The sequence below is a fragment of the Bombus pascuorum genome, chromosome 3 (genome assembly GCF_905332965.1).
Source record: "Bombus pascuorum chromosome 3, iyBomPasc1.1, whole genome shotgun sequence".
Lineage (NCBI taxonomy): Eukaryota > Metazoa > Arthropoda > Insecta > Hymenoptera > Apidae > Bombus > Bombus pascuorum.
In genome coordinates this window covers 1,740,954-1,761,588 of record NC_083490.1, presented here as the reverse complement: position 1 = coordinate 1,761,588, position 20,635 = coordinate 1,740,954, and the positions used below count along the sequence as shown (strand labels likewise).

At 49.6% G+C, this 20,635-nt stretch overlaps 3 protein-coding genes across 6 annotated transcripts in view; 2 read left to right on the top strand and 1 right to left on the bottom strand.

The window, feature by feature from the left end:
* Positions 1-20,635, top strand: part of LOC132904961 (spectrin alpha chain) — a 225,218-nt gene that overhangs the window by 90,244 nt on the left and 114,339 nt on the right. The window lies entirely within an intron of this gene.
* The window catches only part of LOC132904967 (ecdysone-induced protein 74EF-like), a 143,882-nt gene that overhangs the window by 17,766 nt on the left and 105,481 nt on the right, over positions 1-20,635 (top strand). The gene's annotated exons all lie outside the window — the stretch shown is intronic.
* LOC132904974 (U7 snRNA-associated Sm-like protein LSm11) lies at positions 4,356-20,358 on the bottom strand. The gene is made up of 5 exons (XM_060955848.1): positions 20,143-20,358; positions 19,998-20,064; positions 11,781-11,917; positions 7,567-7,705; positions 4,356-4,644 (listed from the first exon to the last, which is right to left on the bottom strand). Exons 1-5 carry the CDS (start codon positions 20,338-20,340, stop codon positions 4,496-4,498), a joined length of 690 nt encoding a protein of 229 aa, XP_060811831.1. The 5' UTR covers positions 20,341-20,358; the 3' UTR covers positions 4,356-4,495.

Genomic DNA, 20,635 nt, shown 5'->3' with positions numbered 1-20,635 from the left:
GACACATACGCGCATGCTTATCAACGATAACCGAACCGTTGAACACTTTGCTGCTCGCAATTTATCGTGAGAAAGTTGTACGTTAATCGATAATACCTATGACAGAGCACGATCGAGATCCATTTGTCACATGGTGTTCGCTCCGAGAATTACCATGGCTACAAAAGGTAATTTGCATAGCATATTTCGACTGCAGATACCACTACAGATACTGTGAAAATGAAACGTTTCGTTGGAAAATAAGCGTAAATACAAATATCTTTACCGGTCATCGTAAAACGAACGCGTTATTAACTAGGCGACCTGGATCGGATACACACCACTATTCTTTGCTCCAACCGAACGATTCCTTCGGATTTGCATATTCGAAAACGAATGACAAGAAGTTGGAGAAGGTAAGATTATTCGGTGAAACACGAGGTCTCTTTAAGCGCGATTCGATCGAATCGATCGAAATACAGATTTTTACGATCAGCTTGCCCTCGAATCGATTTCTATGTAACGTAGAAATCCCCGAGAGCAGGCAAGGAGCTCCAAAAAAGCACGTCGAATCAAGGAAGGAGAGAAACGATCGGTCGATGGAGAGACAGAGAGCTTCGCCTTGCCCGGGGCACAAATCAAGGCCCTTCTTTGCTCTCGAAGGCCCCACATGACTCAACCTTATTATTATTGTTAGTTTTACACCGACACCGTCAAACGTTCTCGTCCGACGCTCACCAACACTCCGATACGTACCTCGGCCTCTCATCTACACTCTCATCCTTCCATGTATCGCGTACATGTGCATACCGCGTAGAGAATGCGCGTGGCCGATGTATTGGTGCGTACGAGCTTCGACTAGGAAGTGCAAATCACGAGCTAACAGAATAGTATTCGCGGCAAACTCAACATTCCCACCTCGTCAGGGACGCTGAAGAGGTTATTTTCAACACTTTGCCCGCGGATCGGACACGTGTGCGCCTCCTCCTGCAGGCGTGTGGATGGCTACGAGCCCACGCGGTTCCCAATCAGCGCGGGAAACATCACAGTCGAACGTCTCGATTCGAATCGATGCGGGCATTCGTTGATTTCGACTTGAGTTTCCAGTTGGTCGTCACAGCGATGGCAGACGTTCGTACGAGATCGCTCTGGTACTCTGTTGTCGACGAATTTGCCGAATTCTCGTCCGTGAAATTTCACGCGTTAGATCTTTTCCGTCATTTACGTCATCCTAAATTCGTCCACGAAATTCGTCGATGCTTGTATAACGATTTTCGATCTAATTTGGTGCAATAGATAAACATTGGAATTTGCAGCGGAGAAGCGAAGTAGAATATAGATCGGATTTGGAATTTGATACGCACAAGCGTACGTCACTTTTCGAACATACCTTTCATCGTAGAAATTCGTTCTTCGATAAAGGGGCCGCAGATTGGAAAGCAGTGCAGTAGTTTTGCTGGTCAATTTCGATGAATAAATAACTATAAATAAAGAGATAAACTTGGTAAACATGGCGATATAGAGCGGCGAGGAGTAAACTAGAGAATAAATCAGATTTGAAATTGAACGCATAAATGTATCTGTCGCGGAACGACCATGCTTCGTCTTCGATAAAAGGTAGATTGGCAGGCAATCTCGTGGCGTAGTAGAGTCGCGCGTAGATAAAGATCGACGGTTCGTTTAAGAATGAAACTCGCTGCTGGTTCATAGAACGCGGTAATCTCTTATTCCCCCGCTCATTATCGTTTAAATTCGAGGACAGAGTGCGATCTGGAATTTTCCGCGAGGTCTGCCGTTTCGTTTCATTTTGCCACGCGACCTCGCTTTGTTTATAGACTGCAAATCGTTTTGCAATATCAGTTAAAACGCTCGAGTATCGACATCGTTGTTTTTTCAGTAAATATTTTGGAAACGATGATCGTCGACGCGAACCGACGCGTTGCGAAATCTCCAAGTAACTCGATCGAAATAAAATTAATCCGCGACGATTCCGCGCGTTTCGAACTGCGTGCAAACGAAACGCGAACGCGTTAAATTGCTTCGATTCCGAAAGTTTCACGCTCAAATTAAATCAACATTTTCCGATATCGAATATATACCATCGTATAGAGAATGTGGTGACTAACGGCGAATCTCGATCGAGTTTATCGTTTATACGAAATATTCTGGACGAATTGATCGAACGAATTGCCGGATCGATTAGTTGAATCGTAGTTCGTAGTGGTAGTATAAAACCCGATACCTGTACGGTATCGATGTGTGTCTGTTTTTCTTCGAGTCTTCTATCACGTTCGCGCATTCATAAAACCATCGGCCCTCGTGGACCGGCCTCGAGAGTTTCTACGATCGTCATTACGCCTCCAAGGCGGTCGCTTGTCGGCCCTGGACCGTTGTATACCTCTATAGTCTATCGTCTAGCGCGAACGAGCGAGACAGATTGATACAGGCGAGAGATAAACTATTCTCTCTAGGCGAGCGTGTAGCGTGTGCACACATATACGAAAGTGTAGTCAAGTACATCCAATTATCGCTCGTAGACAATGAGTTCCAAGGTTTCGCGTCCACGAATCTCGATGACCGTTCGCGCATTTTTCTACAGCGTATCTCGCTGCTGCTAACCGATGGAATTTCTGTCGAGGAATCGTTGCACGAACATCTTTAAACGACTTTAATCTCCGCGGTAACAGGTCAAAATCAGAACGCCGTGTACATGGTGTGTACATATTGGAATACGATTCAATCGGAATACGATTCGCAAAGGTTCAAAGTTAAAGCAGCAATCGATGAAGGTTAAAAATTCCAGCGAATTGAAACGTCTGCCGCGTCCGTGTAAAGATCAGCCACGATCCATAGGTTTTTCACGTTACCTTGGACAAAATCTTCGTGTTGCGCGTTTACCGATCGTAGCGACGATTCTGTAAACATCGGGCGCGCTCGGTGGTTCTAGCGCGCCTAGTGCGTCCGACGCCGCCAAGATTCCCGCGCTTCTCCAGGGCCCCGACTAAGGTTATGGCTTGCTCTAGGAGTGCATTAACCCCCGTCGGCTCGAGAGCACACCGTAGAAGAAGTGCACAAGTGGCGCGAAGGAGAACGGAGAAGAGAGAACCGACTCTGCTCTCTCTTTCCCTCTCTTTCTTTCTGTCGGCTCGGCTCGGTGCTTCTCGCTTCTGGTTCCGCCGTCAGGCCTCGGTCTCTCTATCGTGTTTACAGCAGCGAAGCTAGAAGTCGTGCTCGCCTTGCCGAGTGCGATGCAAGCAAGCGCTTTTGCGAAGTCAGGGGCGGTCTAGGAAGGGCCAAGAGGAGGAGAGCAGGGAGGCAACGGGAGGCAGAAGGAAGGTGGTGGTCAGACGCGCGAGGGACCGGCGTGCTCGCGGCGGCGGTGGCGGCGGTGGTTGGCGATGGTTTGCAGAGGGGCAGAGTGGAGGGCGGCCAGCGGTGACGCCGGCCAGACTTTCTCCGGAGAGCGAAAGTGAGAGGGCCTGCCGGGATTGCGCGCCCCCCGGTAGATCTAGGGGACAAGGGGGGACAGGGTTCTTGCTTTCACCGTGGCCCAAGCGACGCTGTTGCACTTTTCTGCGACGTAGAAACGAAGGAGGCGCGCGTTATCGTCTCGCCGTTCCGAAACAAGAGGAAAAATTCACGTTACTCTCGATTCGGAGTAGCCGCTCAACACGAAGGAAAGAAAATTTGCGTGGGAGGATGCTGATGTCCAATGGATGGATGCCAGTGGTTTTGATAGTTTCTTTAGTTGTGTGGAGAACGGATTGAAAGGCAGGGCGATTCCTATGAAATCTAGCGATTAAATTGAAGAATTTATGGTCGATGGTACGAAGGTATTGGTGGAGGCGGGATAAGAAATAGTTGTATCGTCTATAGGCGTAATTCATCGAAACTTTCTTATTTCTCAGGACGCGCAATTCGCGAGCACGCGAGGAACGAGGAGAAAGAGCCGGTTAACGTGCAACGAGCACCGCCTTGGAGAAAAAGCGACCGCGGCGGCGAGTTAGTTACTGCAACGACAGCGTGCAGCCGAACAATTACGAATTTACTTTCTTCTCGTACAATTTCCTCGTCGATGGTCACGCTGCGGATTAGCCGCAGATTAGCGAGACCCGTCGATGTTTGCACCGATCGTGCTCTTTCTCCCCGCCTCTGTGTTTTCTCCCGCTGCTTCTCGCCTCTCTTTCGCTTCTCCCTATCTCTGTTTCTTATCGAACAGCTCGTCACCCTCGTTCGTTCCGAGCGAACGCGATGGCTGGCACCGGTTAGAAACAATAATCCATCCACTTGCCGAATTCGAATTCCCTAAACGCGTGGCACATTGGAAACTCAGTCTCGGGAATCGTCGTTAGGGAGAATTAATAGAAGGAAACAAAGCGTCGAAAATTGTAATTTTATTGTAGAAAAGTATTGCGTCGCGTTGCTCGTTACTCGTCCGGCGATACGATACGTCGCAACGTGGAATCGTATGACGTCACCAGTGTCAGTTTCTCGGTGGTAGGACGTATTCACTGACTCAATTGATTTTGACGATTATAGCGACCTGTTCTCCCCTCAGCAGCATTTGCGGCACGTGTCTCTCCAAGGTCTCCTCCTTTCCTTCGATCTTCTTCACGACTACTTTGGGAGCGGTGTCTTCTTTCCTCTTCACGCCGCTTGGAGCACCTAATGGATCGAGAACGCGATACCATTTAAAAGTTAATACTCGGAAAATTTATCGAGGGTCTCCCGAATATGGTTGGTCGGTGCCAAACGCACCTTGTCGCTCTCGATTCTTGAAAACGTATCACCGAAACATATCGTTGGATTTAGTTGATATTCGAAATGAAACTTTTTTTTTATTGCAACGTTCTGATCGTGGAAACGAGAGCAGAAAGCTGTATAGGGAATCGGAGCGGGATAGGGAGAAAACAGCGGAGGTTGACGTCACGGAGAAACCGCGAACGAAGAGAATGTCGATGGGTCACGAGGTAAGACTCGAAAGGTTGTTTATGTGCTGGCACGTGTCCGCCAAGCTCGAGGGGAAGCAGAAGGGCGTAGGGCGATACGGTTAGGAGAGAGCAGGCAAGCACGAGGAGTCGCTGGGACACGTGTACTCGGCAGACATCGATCCTGGAAGTTGCTCTTCAAGGTCGCTCGGCTTGCCACCCTCGCCGCTTCGTATCAACGACCTCTCGACCCCTCAGGATATCCTAAAGTACGTCAGTAGGCCAACTAACCCTGAACTCTCGGTGTACCGCGATTATAGTGTTCTCGGAGGGATAACCTTTTAGATTCGAAACAACAACACACAGTCGTCCTATATTTTCTCTCTCTTCTTTCTCGTTTTTCTATTTTTTTCTCGCTCTCCGTTTCGTTCTCGACCGAGCGTTAATTAATCATCCCTCGACGGCGTCCGCCCCACTGTCCTCCCACAACATAAAAATCGTTGAATCATTTCGTTGATTTACGAGCACATTGAGAGCACAGCTATCGAGATTTTTATCATGCTGGAAAAGGTACGACGATATCGAGTCAGCTGGCAAAATCGTACATACGATCACGCAGCGTTAGACGAAAAATTGCTGTTGTGAAAATGTTCGTCTTGCACGAGTTTCGCGATAGGAATTTAGGTTACCGGCTAACGGCCGACAAAAATGCAAACGGACAGAGGATAACGCGTCGCTGGAAGAAACGCAGCACGACCAGTTCACCGGATATCTTTGGATAAGCGGTGGAGAACGCGAGGAAGGCGAAGGTCTCGATAAGAGAGGTTCGAGGGAAGTTGCAATTGCGGACGCACGTGCGGCGTACCCACGTGAATGAATGAAAACGTGTGCCGAAGGTTGTAGGGTTGTAGCGGAATGAGGAAAGGAGGAAGATGGAACGGAAGAACGGAGGTGCGAGCAAGAGGAAAACGGGAGTAGTAGGAAGAGAGGAACGGAGAGAGAACGCGAACGAAGCAAAGAGGAAAAGAGCGAGAGCAAGAACGACCTCTTGCGTTCGATGAACAGAAGAAGGAAGGAGCGCGTGTGCGCGCGAGAGAGAGGAAAAAAGGGAAACGGACGACGCGAAGCACATGGGCCTTGTATCGAACGTAGCAACCACTATGTAGTCAAGGTCGGTCTTTGCCCCTTAGCGTGAAGGGGCGTCCTAAGGATGTATCCCTCGCGATACAACGACCCTTGACTACCTCCGCTTCTCTCTTTTCATGTAAATAAAGGTGGCTAACGATAAGCAACGGCCAACCGGAAGCCGTTGATTAATTTTATCGATTCTCGCGTCACTCGTATGTACTATTATCGAGAGGAGTGGCTAATTATTCAAAATAGGTCGTCGAACCGAACCGAACCGAAAGGCCATTCTTGTTGTTATCAGGCAGAGTTTCATTCATATAGAACATGGGTGTTAAAATATTCAAACGCGTAATTACGAGGTTGATCTTGTAATAGATTTCGACGAGTGGAGAATCAGAGGCGCGCAGATGGAAGGTAGGAAAAGCGCTACCGTCCTATTCGTACATCGATTAACCGTGTAAATAGGAAGAGGCGCGCGAACGTTTCATTGACACGGACAGTAGTAGGAGTCATTCATGGTCAGACAAGTGTAAGAAGGATTAAATTGGATTCTCGTTGGGCTCGAAGAATACGTACGAACGTTGCTACGCCTATTGATACGATGTATTAAAATTCTGGACGCACGCGGCGCAACGCGTCCATTATGTATAATTTAAAAATTTGCATGCCAATTTGTATATATTGTGGGATGGAAATATTTCGAGGTCGATTAATAGATACCGAATATGTTTTTGCGAAACGCAAACGTTATGCTGTTAAAAATAATGTAACCCTGAACAGATGACGAATAGCTTCGTGTGTCACGGTATCGGTCGCGTCAAGTATCAGGATACGTTAACGCACCGTAGAAACTGAAATTGCTCGTTTGAAAGAAAACTCTAACCGTGTTTCGATCGTATGGACAATTTCGTAGCGATCGAAAATGATTCTCGTTCCTTTCTTTCTTATTATCAAGTCGAACGTGATTCCATGGAAATGTAAAAAGGACAGGAGAAGGCCGATAGCTTTTAGTCGTGGCTATTCGACTTTTCATTGAACCCACCACATTGTTGTTTAGAATTCCCCGGCAAGGCGATAGCCTTGAGCGACTGTCAGAGGTTGAATTTTTCCAGGGCCGTATCGCGCCTCGCGCACCGCCTGTCGCGCTCCAATCACGGCAAGACGAGCCAGCGGCCACGTTACAAATGTCGGAGGTTACAGCTTTCAACCGCTTTTTATAGACCGTATTAGCATCCCAATGATTTCTGATTCATCGCAGATGCTCCACGCTATCATCCAAACGAAATAAACCGAAATCCCATCAAATTGATACGACAACGTTATTTTAATGATCGACTCGCTCTGTCCGTTTAATATCAAATTTACCATCGTCTTATATACACGACTGCGTATATTTATAATCGACACGGCGTTAATTTCGTCGCTCGATCAAAGCGGCTCGATCTAAATGACTCGCAATGGCAGAATCAACGAAAGACGAGAAAGAAGAAAAGCAAAAAACAAGAAAGAGAAGAAAAAAGGAAGAAATTACCAAGAGCAGGTGCTTTCCTCTTGACTTTACGGGTCCAAACCTCGAAGCAGTCCTCGAGCGCGAGGTTCCAGTGCTTGTCGAAGGCAGCCACGTATGCCTCCACGTGTCCCCTTATGCCGCGCGCGTTCCTGGTGTAGACCTTCGGCACAAAGGACGAACGATTATTCCTTTTAAATCGTGGCGAGTCTCGTGTTACCCGTTCGTCGTGGCGGTTCGACCGTTCCAGGTAAAGCCGGCTTCTCGCGAAACAGGCACGAGAACGAGACGGAATAAGCGAAAGAGAGAGAGACAGAGGGAGAGGGAGAGAGAAAGAGACGTAGTCGTTCTCCTCCCTCGAAAATAAGTGCACGAACGTAACGCGCATCTCGATTCGCCTATTCCAGATCGTACGTGTCCGTACTTGCGATGAAGATGAACATCGCGCGCGCGGCTGCCTGTGCTCGTTCCATCGTTGATCGATCGTTTCGGCCTGGCAAAAGACGGTGCGTCATTTTTTGCGCGCACCACACCAAACGACGCATGCATAATTCGTACATGCTCTAATTGTACGTGTTTTTCTTTTTGTTTTTCTTTTTTTTTTTTTTTGCGCCGCGAAAGAACGGGAGAAAGGAGAGCATTAACGCGGCAATTACGACAAATTGCCGACAAACGCGTACGTGCTCCGTTCGGATACAATGTTTCAACCTCGATTATCTGTCACTGATTTATTAACTTTTAACCGTGAAGAAGGTCGCATGGCCAATATGCAGCTTTATTCGACGAAGAAGATTCTTTTTACAAAGCCTCCTCGAAGGTTAAATCTTCGTCGATGTTGAACTTTGTATTTCGAGGCATCGTGCACGAACGACGAAAATCGTTTCAGATCGAAGGAAGAAAGTGTACGTGCACGCGCGAACTTTTCCATTTTCCAGGCGACAATTGTATTAATGACAGTACCCACGAGCCGTGTCTACGAGAATACGAACGCCGTTCCGTTGTTTGTCGCGCGTAGATATGTCGCGAGGCAAGATAGCATGATACGCGGAAGTGCAGACCGTGGCAAGGCCCCCTTCAATGCCTTTCGCACTGATATATACCCAGCTTTGTCGCAATGAAAACTAATTGCGTGACTCCGACTCTGACTCGCTCCTCAGTCTCTGTCTGTCTCTCTCTCTCTTCCCTCTCCCTTCTCTTTACACGCATCCAACGTTCAGTACAATTTTCTACGAGATGTTCGAACAAATCGAGTCGTATTTTTAACATTTTAATTTAGTTTAATCGATTCTTTCCGGCTCGATCGTTTGAGATTTCAGTGTAAATTCCATTGAAATTCTTCGATCCAACTTGTACTTTCTTCGAGCGAAATAAAAACCTTTTTAGCTCCGTTTTCTCAAATCGATCCGATTTACCCGATAGAATAGAATCGCGAGGTGTTCGAAAAGTTCGATCAAGAATTCGAAACACAACCTTACGATACCTTTCTTTTGCTGCTCGTCATTGACTCTGTGCACGTGTAGCGTACGTGCGCGAAACGCCATTGAGAAGAGGGACGTCGAGGCAGCTGTAAGCTAGAATCGATTCTAGGAGTCCTCAAGATTCCTTCGGGGCATATCCTTGCTGGTCCAGCGGGGCCAGATCCGTCGATTAATCGCGAAGGATAACAACGTTGTCATCTGGTTCGTAGATTCGCTCGTTCGTCGGGTCCAAGGTTCGATCTAGTCTTGTCACCGCGATCGAATACGTGAAATTTCTTGTGCATTCAGCCGGTCCAGAGATATCGAATATCGGTCGGATGGAACCTGGAGGTTCGGTGAGAGATTTTGATCGGACCGGAAAATTTAGAGCGCCTCTTAAGCCGGGATCGAGGCAAAGTCGGACGAATTGCACGGATTTACTTGCGTTCCTTTCGATCGTAATAACTTAAGAAATCGCTCGAACGAAATTCCACGAGAATAACAGCGACAAACGATACATCGCAAGAGCGTGATCGCGAACGCAACGACAGGGGATAACGACGAACGCGTACGAAGTAATAGAAATCGCGCAACGACGATTGTCCTCGCGCGAATCATATTCGTTAACCGTCTCTTTCCTTTTTCTCCGTTCGCGATCTTCGTTACGTTACGTAACGTAACGGTGCATTATACAAGCTATTACGTTGGAATGTATGAAAATAACGCGAGATGGGACTGGTTCCAAGGAAAAAGGCAATCGCTTTCTTCGTCAATTTGAGAAGCAGCCGAAGGCCGAGTAATCGATCGACGCAGATAGAAATCTTCTTTCCGGATGCAGGCACATCCGAAGGTTAGAGATTAGGATCTGTTCCCAAGGACACGGTGGTTTCAAGAAACGCGCACGATGCGTGCCGATGCATTTAGAGACATCGCGAAGACTTTGTCGTAGAAATAAAACGTCGCTGGAACGACGATGGGTGGACAAAGCCGCGAATGAAAGCTAATGAAAGTAATTAATCGAGAAACACGTCCCCGTCTCTTATTAAAAGCTCGGCGTCCGAAAGGAGTTTAATTAGGAACTCGATTCCGCTCATTGAGAATATCGAATATAGACTGGCGCTTCCGCAGGAAGATCAATTACATCAATTTAACGATTAACCTTTTTTCTTTTTTTGCCAGACGTTCCGTTCCGTTCCGAACGAAGTCGACCGAGTAAGCTGGAGCGTTTTAAATGTCTTATATTGCTATCTGTGTCTATGACGGTCGGGGAGTCGAACGATAAGAACGAATAGCCCCCTTTGAAAACGTTTCTTGGCCGATTCGCTGTACCGTATCACCGTACGTGATCTGAACGTGAACCTATGTTTATTTTTATCCCGGATCTGAAACTTGGTCGTATCTCGACAACGCGTTAGGCCAGCCTCGCTTCATTTTCGAGCAGTTCGGAAAACGTAGAAGAGAAGTTGGCGTAACGCTTCCTGCTTCGGATCAGAAATCCCGTTCCCTCGCATTCACCAAATGCGCCGCTAATTATGGAAGTAGGAAGCAACGAGATACTCGATGTGGCAGGAAGTGCATTTTTCCTCCTTTCGTCGTTCGATTCGGTCGGGACGAGCCGGCGACACCGCTCGCGATTTCTCTCCGTTACAACGATACGCTGGGAGGAAAAGAAAATGAAACACAAAGACCTTGCACGTAGATTTATTTTCCGGTCGCGAGAAAAATGGCTCGCGATCGTTGTCGGCGACTAATACGATCCAGAAACGTCTTCGCGTGATTTCATTGGATCGCCGTGTGACTCACACGCGATATTCAGTTTCCCCGTCGAAGAAGAATGCCGCCACGGCCAGATTAAAAACGTTTGATACGCGCGCGTCCTCGCTTTCTCGTTACGCAACCGTCCAGATAAAGTACCGAGCTTTCCTCTAACCTTGCCGTATCTCCGTCGCTATAATCCCTAGCGTGCAACTTATTCACGGAAGTTACTCTATTAACCCTTTGATAGTGTAATTAAACGTAATTAAACGGCGAAGAATGAACGAACGATTTAGAAAGTAATTGTCTGTGTTGGCATAAAGGTACATGCTACTTGAGCGCTTGCCGAGTATAGCGAGCGAAACGATCATGTTCCACGGAGCAAGTCTTTTGGCTTTTCGATGGTCGACCTTGTCTTCTTGAAGCGTCCCTCGAAAGTAAGGGAAAGATCAGGGGCGTAAACAAAAGGAGAAAGGACCTGGTTGTCTCCATGGAGACGAGTGTTGACCCGAATGCTTTCCTTTCTCCCTCTATCTATCCATACCTTTCGGCTGTTTCCAGCCCTCGTTTACCTTCGAAGGGCTCGCGCACGTGTCTCTCGATCGCGAAAGTGTGTCAGCCGCATGTGCGTGCGCGCACAATGCCAGGGGTCAGGCAGAGATGGGGGGGGGGGGGGCGTGGGTGTTTACAGTGCCGCTTTCAGGACTACCCTCGAATTTCCATGGTCGTCGAGCCGCCAAGCACGAATCAAGATAGTCGATTCACGTATTCTCTTCTATTCGGTGCCTTTAAAGTTACCCTTTTCTTTTATTCTTTTCTTTTTTTTTTTTACACGTATTCCTTTTATTTCTTCATTTTACACGTTTTAGATTTAGATCGGGAAATTTCGCGAAGAAGTAGCTCGATTTCCTAACGTTACCTACGATCTTCTTCGAATTCTGTATCGATCGTAACGGTTAAAGGGCAATCGTTTCTTTTGAAACAACGTGTCTGATTCGTGGAAAAATGTTACAGGGCCTGACCTACCTTAACGCGGGTCCGACTTTCCATGTATCCGTGTAGCATACCTAACGGGCCGAAGGCTCTTTGCATTTTCGCGAGGACGTTTCTTCCTTCTATACTCCAGTCTCGTCGTCCGGTCGTCTTTCCGCCAGTCACAGGCTCTGCACATCGCAAAGGGAAAAAATCGCTGATTCCGAAGTTATGCTTCTTACGGTGCCGCCCTGCTCTATAGAATAGTTGGAGCCGAACAAAAATCTTGGACGAAGGCTATAACTGTCCCATGTATCGTCAAGATAGATTAGATCGGAAGAAACCGGGTGAACGAAACGAAAATATTAGGAAAATAAAGAGCGACGGGGGTGAGATTCGCTGTATCTCTCGATCGAGAGCGAGTTATCAGGTTAACGAGCGAACGCGTTCGGCATTTTTCTGGCAGAATTTTTCCAGGCGGCCGTAATAACGCCGTGCTAATAAGAATTTATGTGACTCTCGCGACTCGTCGGTCCGTCGACAAATCATCGTTGTATTCCGCGGAGACGAACGCTCGCCGATAGCATCGCGCTTCTAGTTGTTCGGTTTTTGCTGGTTTTTGTCGTCACCGCGAGACGAGAGACGACGAGCCATTACGCATACGGCGGCCGACAACGAGGACGATGTGGAAGATACCGACGGAACAGCGGCTTCATTAAGAAAAATCGACTTTGTATGCGAGAGAAGCGAACCGAATTGCGCGAGCGGAATACCCTGCAGCCTCTCTTCCTTCTATCGATAAGGCCTTCGCGCCGTCTCTAAGGTGAAAGAAGAAAAAAGAATGGAGGGAAAGAAGGGGTATACCGCATTGTCGCGCTAGCGACAGGTTATTTATGACGATAAATATTTGATTACGATAAATTACGTAGCGGCTGAGAGGCACGCGAACGCGTATTTCGTAGAACTCGTAACTTCTTCTATACGTTCCACGTTTCGTTAACTATTCGCAGCGGCGAAAGTATTCACCGTGCATGACTGGTCGTCGGTCGGCGGCTCTCTAACTCTAAGCAACCAGCCTCTGGAATATCATCGTGCGTTCCCATAAAAACCGATTTCGGATCGGGCAAATGCGCGTGTGCGTGCGTGTACGTGCGTGTGTATACAGCGATGACGTTGGATAGTAGGGGGCCTCGCGAGAAGGTAGCTCGGCCCTGGCCGACCGGGCGCGGAAAGAGGAACGCCGCAGAGTTACGTAAAGGCTGGCTCTGCTCTATACACACTCTCTCTCTCTCTCTCTGCCATACGCTGTGCACACGAGTGCACTTATTTTGCCCGTGTGTGTATCGTGCCGCGGCCGCGCGCAATTTCACACATATACACGGACGCGTATAGTAAGGCGTATAGTAACGCGTGTAACGACGCGTATACCAATATATGCGTGTACTCGTATATAAGAGAAAGAGAGTAGAGGAGTATATAAGCAAGGTCTCGCTCGTGTTCGCGCGCGCACCACCTTCGAACGCAGCGTTCGTGGATAGGCGTTGCGTGCGGAGACGGGCGGCGAGCGCGAAAAGAGCGGCTCGAGCGGCGATCGTGCACTCGCGAGATCGACGCTGCCAATTGGCTTTCTCCGATAACTTTCATCCACCTTAAACCTACGCTCCCCGGTTACCCCGGCCCCTCGCTTCTACTCGCTTCTTTTCCACCTTTCTTTATTCCTTTCCGCGTGCACCACGCGCCACTTTCACTATCGTCGCGATCCAATTCCACTCGGCCAGCTACGACCAGCCTCTAACGCTCTGCTCGCCGACACTCGCGCGACCGAGCCATTTTTCGAGAGCACGGCGTGGCGTTACGGTACACGGTGCGTTGGGTGATTTCTAAAAATAAAAAGTTGCGAGAAGCCCCCGAACGAGAACCACTAGCCTGGCTAAACCGATCGTCTACCACGAGACCGATAAAAATACGTCCATCGAACCGTGCTCCATGGATTTTCGAGGAAAATACGATGGCGCGTCTTCGTCTCTTTGGACGGCGAAAGGGAGACGGCGGCGAAGCTAGCGGCAGCGGAGTCGTGGTGAAATTAGAAATTGCTTCGTTTACGGTACACGCGTGGCTAATCGCGATGGCGAACGAGCGGATCCTCCCAGGTTTTTCCCACAGTTTACATGGAACCGAAGGAACGCGATCGCCAGAGATCGAGTCGAAAGGCTGGCGTTGCTCGTAAAACGGATTATCGAAATTACGCCCGGAGCATCTGCCGCTTTTACGCCGATATATCTCCATCCGATATAAAGGAAAGCTTCGGAATATTTACTCGAGGCACGGAAGGGTCGCCTCCGTGTTTACGATAGTCGCTTTCCACTGTCGGTTCTCGTTCTCCACGCGAGGATGCAATCTGCTTGGACGATCTCGCGAGCTCTCGAGAAAGCAGAGGCAGAGCAAGAAAGAGCAAGGGAGGAGAAGGAAGGAGTAAACGTTCGTCCACCTCCAACGTGCCACTATTTTTTTTCTCTCCCCTTTCGACCAGTCCTGCAGCATTTTTCCATTTTCAGTTATATACCGGCGGCGCGAACAAGATAACGCGAGACCCGCCGCTTCCACAGCGTTCACGTGCGTGAACCGCGGAGGAAACCGTTAGCTTTACAACTGCGAGTCGAGAACGATGGCACAGACCGCGCGAAACGGCCCCGCTGTATTATCTTCCACCTCTTCCTTTCCAACTTCCAACTCGCGTCTCGTCAAAAATTTACTTACGCGAGCGATTCCTACAGAATCGGAGTAAAACCGCTCTCCTACGTGTATTCGTATACACGTTATATCGTGCGTATATATATATCGTATATATTTTTCCATTTTACCGGAAGACGATCGAAACGGTACGAGAATGGCGCGAGAACAATCGTAAAAAGGAAAAGACCAAACTGGGCCCGATGAAAAAGCATACCGTCGGACCCGACAATTATCGTGTACGCCCGATCGGACGGACTCGTCCGCGCAACATATATCACGTGTTCACCTGCAAAAATGTTTACCGTGCGTGCGAAGGAGCACTTGGTCCCAAGGAGGAGAGGATCCTATGCAGGTGGGTACGACGGCCCCTGGAGAATGTTCGTACGCGGGGCAGGTGGGGCGACTGGCGGTACCCCGTTGCGGGGTTCTGGGCAACGAAATATCGCGGGGAAACGGGCGAGGCTACTGAGAGGAAAGAGGAAGAAGCAACGGCTGTGACGAAGAGCGAGAGAAAGATGATCGGAGAGAGGAAAAGAAGGCACGAGACCGAGAAGAGAGACGCGGTAGCGAAGGTGGTGGAGGAGGAGGAGGAGGAGGAGGAGGAGGTAGAGCAGCGAGAAGTATCGGTGGGGTATGTGGAGGGGTTAGGAGGAGAGGGAGGAGGGCTGGTTGTACCCGCGGATGATCCCCAGGTTGAGTCGCGCTGGGTTCAACGTCCTGGCGGGCAGCGCACCCGAGAGCCGAGGCAGGCAGCCGAGCAGCCACCAGACCTCTCTATACACGCATACACCACCACGTACGTACGTATACACATGCACGTACACAGGCGAATACTGGCGCACGCGACACGTACCTACGCTCCACCGACGTTACACGTGCGCGCACGCGCTCTCCTACACACCCGCAGCTTTTTTCGTTCGTGTGTGTACACGAGAAGAAGGGGAGTGGGCAGGCAGAAGGGGAGGAGAAGACGGTGTATACGTGTACGAGAATACACATACATAGGCGAGAAACGCACACGAGAAAACGCCGGCTGGCTTGTTCGCTTCGCGAGAGTTTGCTTTACGCGAACTATCCGTAGGTACTGTTACTTTTGCGACCAGGCCCTTTCGATCCCTTCTCGCCTGTCCCCCTCGCTCCCTCTTTCCCTCCTTCCCACTCTGCCGTTCCGCTTTGTTTTCTTCTAAGTAGCGGACAGGTAACGAGCCAAAGGGGATACACGCGCTTAGAGAGGAAAAGGCGAATGGACGAGAATTTCGTGGGACGTTGTTTTCGTGGTTTACCGCTTTCGAACGAACGATTCTCGCTTCTACTCGCTTCTCTCTCGGAGGCACGAGAAGTCGTACTTCCCCGACTCGTCGTGGGAAATAGCGATCGACCGCGAGAACGACCGGCAGCAGGAAAGTCCATAGAGGCTCGGTGAGATTCCAGAAGAAAGGAGAAATCACTTTTACCCCAGGAGCGAACGATCCGCGCGGATCACAGAAAAAGTAGATCGGCGAGAGATGGCTGAATTTGGAATTGTTCTCGATGATATCGCGATATGCATCTAGGAAGTTTGCCGCGTTCCTTTCGACGAGAGTCGTTGCTCCGCCTGTTATCGTCCTTCGTTCGTTCTTTCTTCTTCGAACAGCGAGTCAGCGACAGACGCGATTAACCCTTGCGACGTATCCGTTTTCACGCGTTTCCCCGTACGATCGTCGTTTCGCGATTTCTTTCTCGCCGATTCGATCGTTCCATCTCTTCGGTTACGCGGTTCGTTCGTTCGTTCGTTCGTTCAAGATTCGTTGAAAAAGCTGGTTCGATGAAACGGATAGGACGACGGTCTGACCGAGAAGAAAGCGGGCTGGTGCCACTCGAAATTCAAAGAGGGTGAGGAACGCCACCGTTTCGACGTGCTCGATAGTCATCTGTTACGTTGGGATAGGTCGAGGCGGCGGTACGTGCACACGAACGGCCGAGGAATTGGATCGTCCAGTCTACCGGGTGTCGCTCATTTACCATCGAACCAAGTTGCTCGAAAAACGAGGAACATCGCCTCTGCGTTCGTTCGGTTCCTCGGTTCGTTCGTGCGAGGAATTCGAGAACGCTAGCCAGAGAACGCTTCCGTATCCGATAACGTTGTCGAACAAAAACGCCGCGATGCATCGTGCGTTGGACGGGATTGCCGGTGTTGCTTGCTAGCCGTTGCACAGCCACTACCACGGAGAAGAAAAGAAGTCCCCTCCGCGCTGGTCGGTCGGCCTCGGTGGTGGAGTTACCGAGTGGTGGATGCATATGTCGCGCGCGTATAAATATTGCGCAACACGCCGCGAGAATCGAAGGGAAAACATCGGCAGCACGACGTGTATTCCGTTACTCGGGGCGAACGACTGCCGGACTCGCTTTGCATCGTGTTTCTGCCGGCCAACGGACGAAACTCGATGGCGTTCGTGCGTTGCTACCTCTACCCGCGAACAAAACTCCTTATCGTCCACGACGACGACCTCTGCGACGAGCACGGAATACAAAGGACGAAAGCAACGACGACCACAGAATCTACATCCAGAATGGAGCAACGAAATCGAAAGATCATGTTCGAGCGAATCTTTTAACGAGTTTTCGAACTCGTCGATGGTAATCGTGGACCGACGAACGACTCGCGTTGTCCTAGGTCGCGTAAAGATCGTTGGAGTCGCGTTTCGTCGCATTGTACGCAAGTTTATTGCTCGAACCAACTTCCTGCTGTTTTCGCGTACGAGGAAGGGGATAGCGCGATACGGACGCGTCTCGAGGGACACTGTGTCGAACAGCGATTAAGAGGGAAAATGCAAGTACGCGAGCGTGTACGCGAAGATTACGAGCGTTATGCGAGAAAGCCCCTGGCGAATTAAGCGACGATAATAACGTTCGATTACGTTCTACATAAGCGCAATCATGAAAATCACAGTTCCGGCCGAACGTGTTCGGTGGCCGCCGAAGCTGAGGAGCCTCGAGTTGAGTCGAGGTCGACGTCCGGACGCAACAAGTGCTGCTGCGACTCTCGTTGCGCCCGCGATCCTCTTCGATATCGTACCGTGTTTTTCAACGATACCACCGTTTCTCCTTGAGATCACCGAAAAAAGGTATCTACGATCCGTTCCTCTCGCAACTCGAACCTAAACGCTCGCCAAGATCAAAAGTACTAGCGATTCACGGTCGTCCGTGACTTTGTCACTTCCTTGCGATATCCACGACCGGAGATCCTTCACCGAGATTTCCACATTCCGTTCGAATCTCGCGATCCCCAGACGCGAACCGGAAGTCAAAGGGCCTCGACGAGGTTACGCGGCGATGCACCGTGCAAAATTTTCGGTCTAGAAGACGGTCAATCCGGCGCGGAGCCTCGAGTTGAGTCCGAGGTCGACGCCCGGGCGCAACAAGTGCTGCATTACGTACGTATACGCTGTTACACCCCACTCCACTTACTCATACAGCCCAACGACCAACCTCTCTCCACCCCCTTGTGGAAGAAGCCCTCTCCCTCTCGTTCTCTCTCTTTCCGCCTTTCCGTGTGTGCCGAGGCTTTCCACACGATGTCGTGCGCGCGAGAGAGCATCGCCAAGCACACGAGAGAGCCCTACACACCGACACGTCGCTGCTCTCGGCGCACTCGGCACCGAGAGATGCGAACGAGCGCCGGAGAAAGAACGAAAGAGAAAGACGGTGAATGCCGCGGCGAGTGACGGCAGCGGCAGAGGCGCGCGCCCGTGTACCTCCTCCTCTCTCGCGCGCACTAGCGTCGCCTGTAAATATAAAACTGCACTGGGTCAGGGATCCGTGATTTATCGGCTGCCTCGTGTAATTGGCTGCCGGCCAATAGATACATACCCCCCCGGGCTACCCGCTGCGACACCAAGGGAACGCGCCTACCTCTCTGTCCACACCGACTAACCCCACCAACCCCTCCTGTCCTTCTTCCCTCTTTCCCTCGTGCTTTCTATGCCGCGCCGCTCTTCCCCCTGTCCCTCCCGTTTTCTGTCTCTTTCGCTTCACCCTGGGTCTCCCTGGGTCTCCCTGGCGGCCATGAGAACATAGCGGTGCCGAAATTTCGTCGTCGCGGTGCTCACCTCGGTAACCGCGCCACTTTCACTGAAAATCTAAGCCGACCTCGCTTGGCACCGTGTCAGAATCACGGTTAAGAAGCGACGCGGGCTTCGGTCAAGTTTCGACCGGCCGTACAACGCCACTCGACATACATACACACTCGGTATGATCGTCTGATGTAATACCAGAGCTGTCCGTCTCCAAGTACCCCGCCTGCCATTTCAAATTTCAAAATTACTGACCAACGCTTCTCTGTTACGTCCTTAGTGATAAGAATTTGCGATGCATAGCGTAATAATAGTTCAGGGAAACCGGAGATCTCTATTTGTTTTAAAAATCCGTCATAATAATAGCGCTGACGATAATTTTCTAATCAGCCCCTTTCATGATACTCCAACACAAAACAAAACGAAAAAAGAAGAAAAAAAGGAAAAAAAAAATAGCGCATCCGATAACCCTGTACACGCGTCGATCATCGCCGGAAGGCTTCCGCGATTGCGAAACATTTCGGGACCTTCCACCACGGATTCCACGACGCGGTTTGCACAATACGTACCCGGTGGAAGGTCTCGGCGAATGCTTCGTGACACTAGGTATGACGCGGTGATGCGGAGGCACGCGATAAAAGGACCGAGTCGCGAGCAAGGAAACAATGAAGACCGAGGGAGCTTCCACGAGACGCACTTTCGCGGAGGTCAAATTCCACGCAACTACGCGCGCGCCTCGCGAAGGCATACCGACGACCTTCGTGGTATTTGCCGGTTCGTAAATAAAGCGTGCCAATATCTTGGGATATAGAGTGCACAGTCGGCGTCGTTTGTTCGCGTTATTAGTAACAACCGACCTAGATGGGGAACTAAGAAAAAAGAAGAAAGAAAAAACATGGCTGAATGATTCATTCGAGAGCATCTCGCAAATATGGAACAAACTACCTCAGCAGTGACTCTTTAGATGAAACCGCGCCACTTCCCTTCCGAGCGATCGATCCAACCAGACGCGTAAGACTTATTTTTCCCGAAGATACCGCAGAGACGTAGTATACGTGTAAATAGCGTATAACTCGTTGTATACCGGCACAGATCGTTCAGCCGGTGTGTTTCTGAAAGTAGAGAGGTTAATATACTACTCTAATTGAACGAAAAATTGCACGAGACGCGCAGTACGTTCCTTCGGGTGTAAAAAGGACGCGTGAACCGTCATGGGCTCTCACGCGACTTCCCCATTCCATTTCCGCGTACGTACACTGTTCGTGTTAGCTAACCGTAAGCATATTGAAATTTGATACCACGTGCGAGTTATCATGAATGAAACTGCGACCTCCCGACGACGATGCGACGCAAGGGTTTCACACGGTCGCCATCTCTCGTCAAGCATTCGAAGATTGGGCCGAGCAAGTGGTATAACCTCACTCTTTCGGATAACGATAAACGAAATACGTCGTCGATGCACGGAACGTAACAACGGTCGTCTTACCTTGATGAGGTAAAAATCGTTGTCTCGAACATTCCCCTCGCTTTACGTCGGGCGTTTCGTCTCTCTTCTGAAACGATTAAAGAAAACGAAAACGAAGGACCTCAGCCGACAACGTGCGACCGGCACGCGTAAGCGTAATACGCACTTTTTTTTGACCAGCCAGGCCAGACATTACGGCTTCAAACTTGCAAACATTGTCGTAAATCGGTGCTTTGCTGATCGATAGTTGAATCTTTTTCGAATAAAGTGCTTTCATCGGATTAAATTTCACACTTTTCACGTCCAAACTCTCGTCGGACGTCGAGCTACTCTCGTCGTCTGCCATGTTAAGACTGTCCGACATTGGTTCCGGCGGGCGATTTGAATTTCACATCTCGAGTCAAATACGCGTTTATACTTCCGCTTCGAAAACGATATCATCCATATGTATGTTTCGGGTTTGAGAGAAAACAAGTGCTTCTAGTGACGTTTTTGCTTCGTACAAATTTCCCCTGATTATATAAAGAAAGGAAATAATAAGGTTTCATTGGAGAGTTCTCTTTCTATGCGGGTATATAGATATTTGATCGCCTCGTTTTCAACGCAGCGCGTTGCTCCCGATTACATGGGGCAGCGAACGATATTTGAATAGGTAGGCT

Bases quoted from the DNA above. Each gene is read 5' to 3' on its own strand.
- LOC132904974 (XM_060955848.1), bottom strand. From the start codon at position 20,340: ATGTCGGACAGTCTTAACATGGCAGACGACGAGAGTAGCTCGACGTCC. The intron at 20,065-20,142 runs GTGCGTATTACG...TAATCGTTTCAG, and splicing joins GCCTGGCTGGTCAAAAAAAA to AAGAGAGACGAAACGCCCGA. The intron at 7,706-11,780 runs GTAGGTCAGGCC...TTTGTGCCGAAG, and splicing joins AAAGTCGGACCCGCGTTAAG to GTCTACACCAGGAACGCGCG.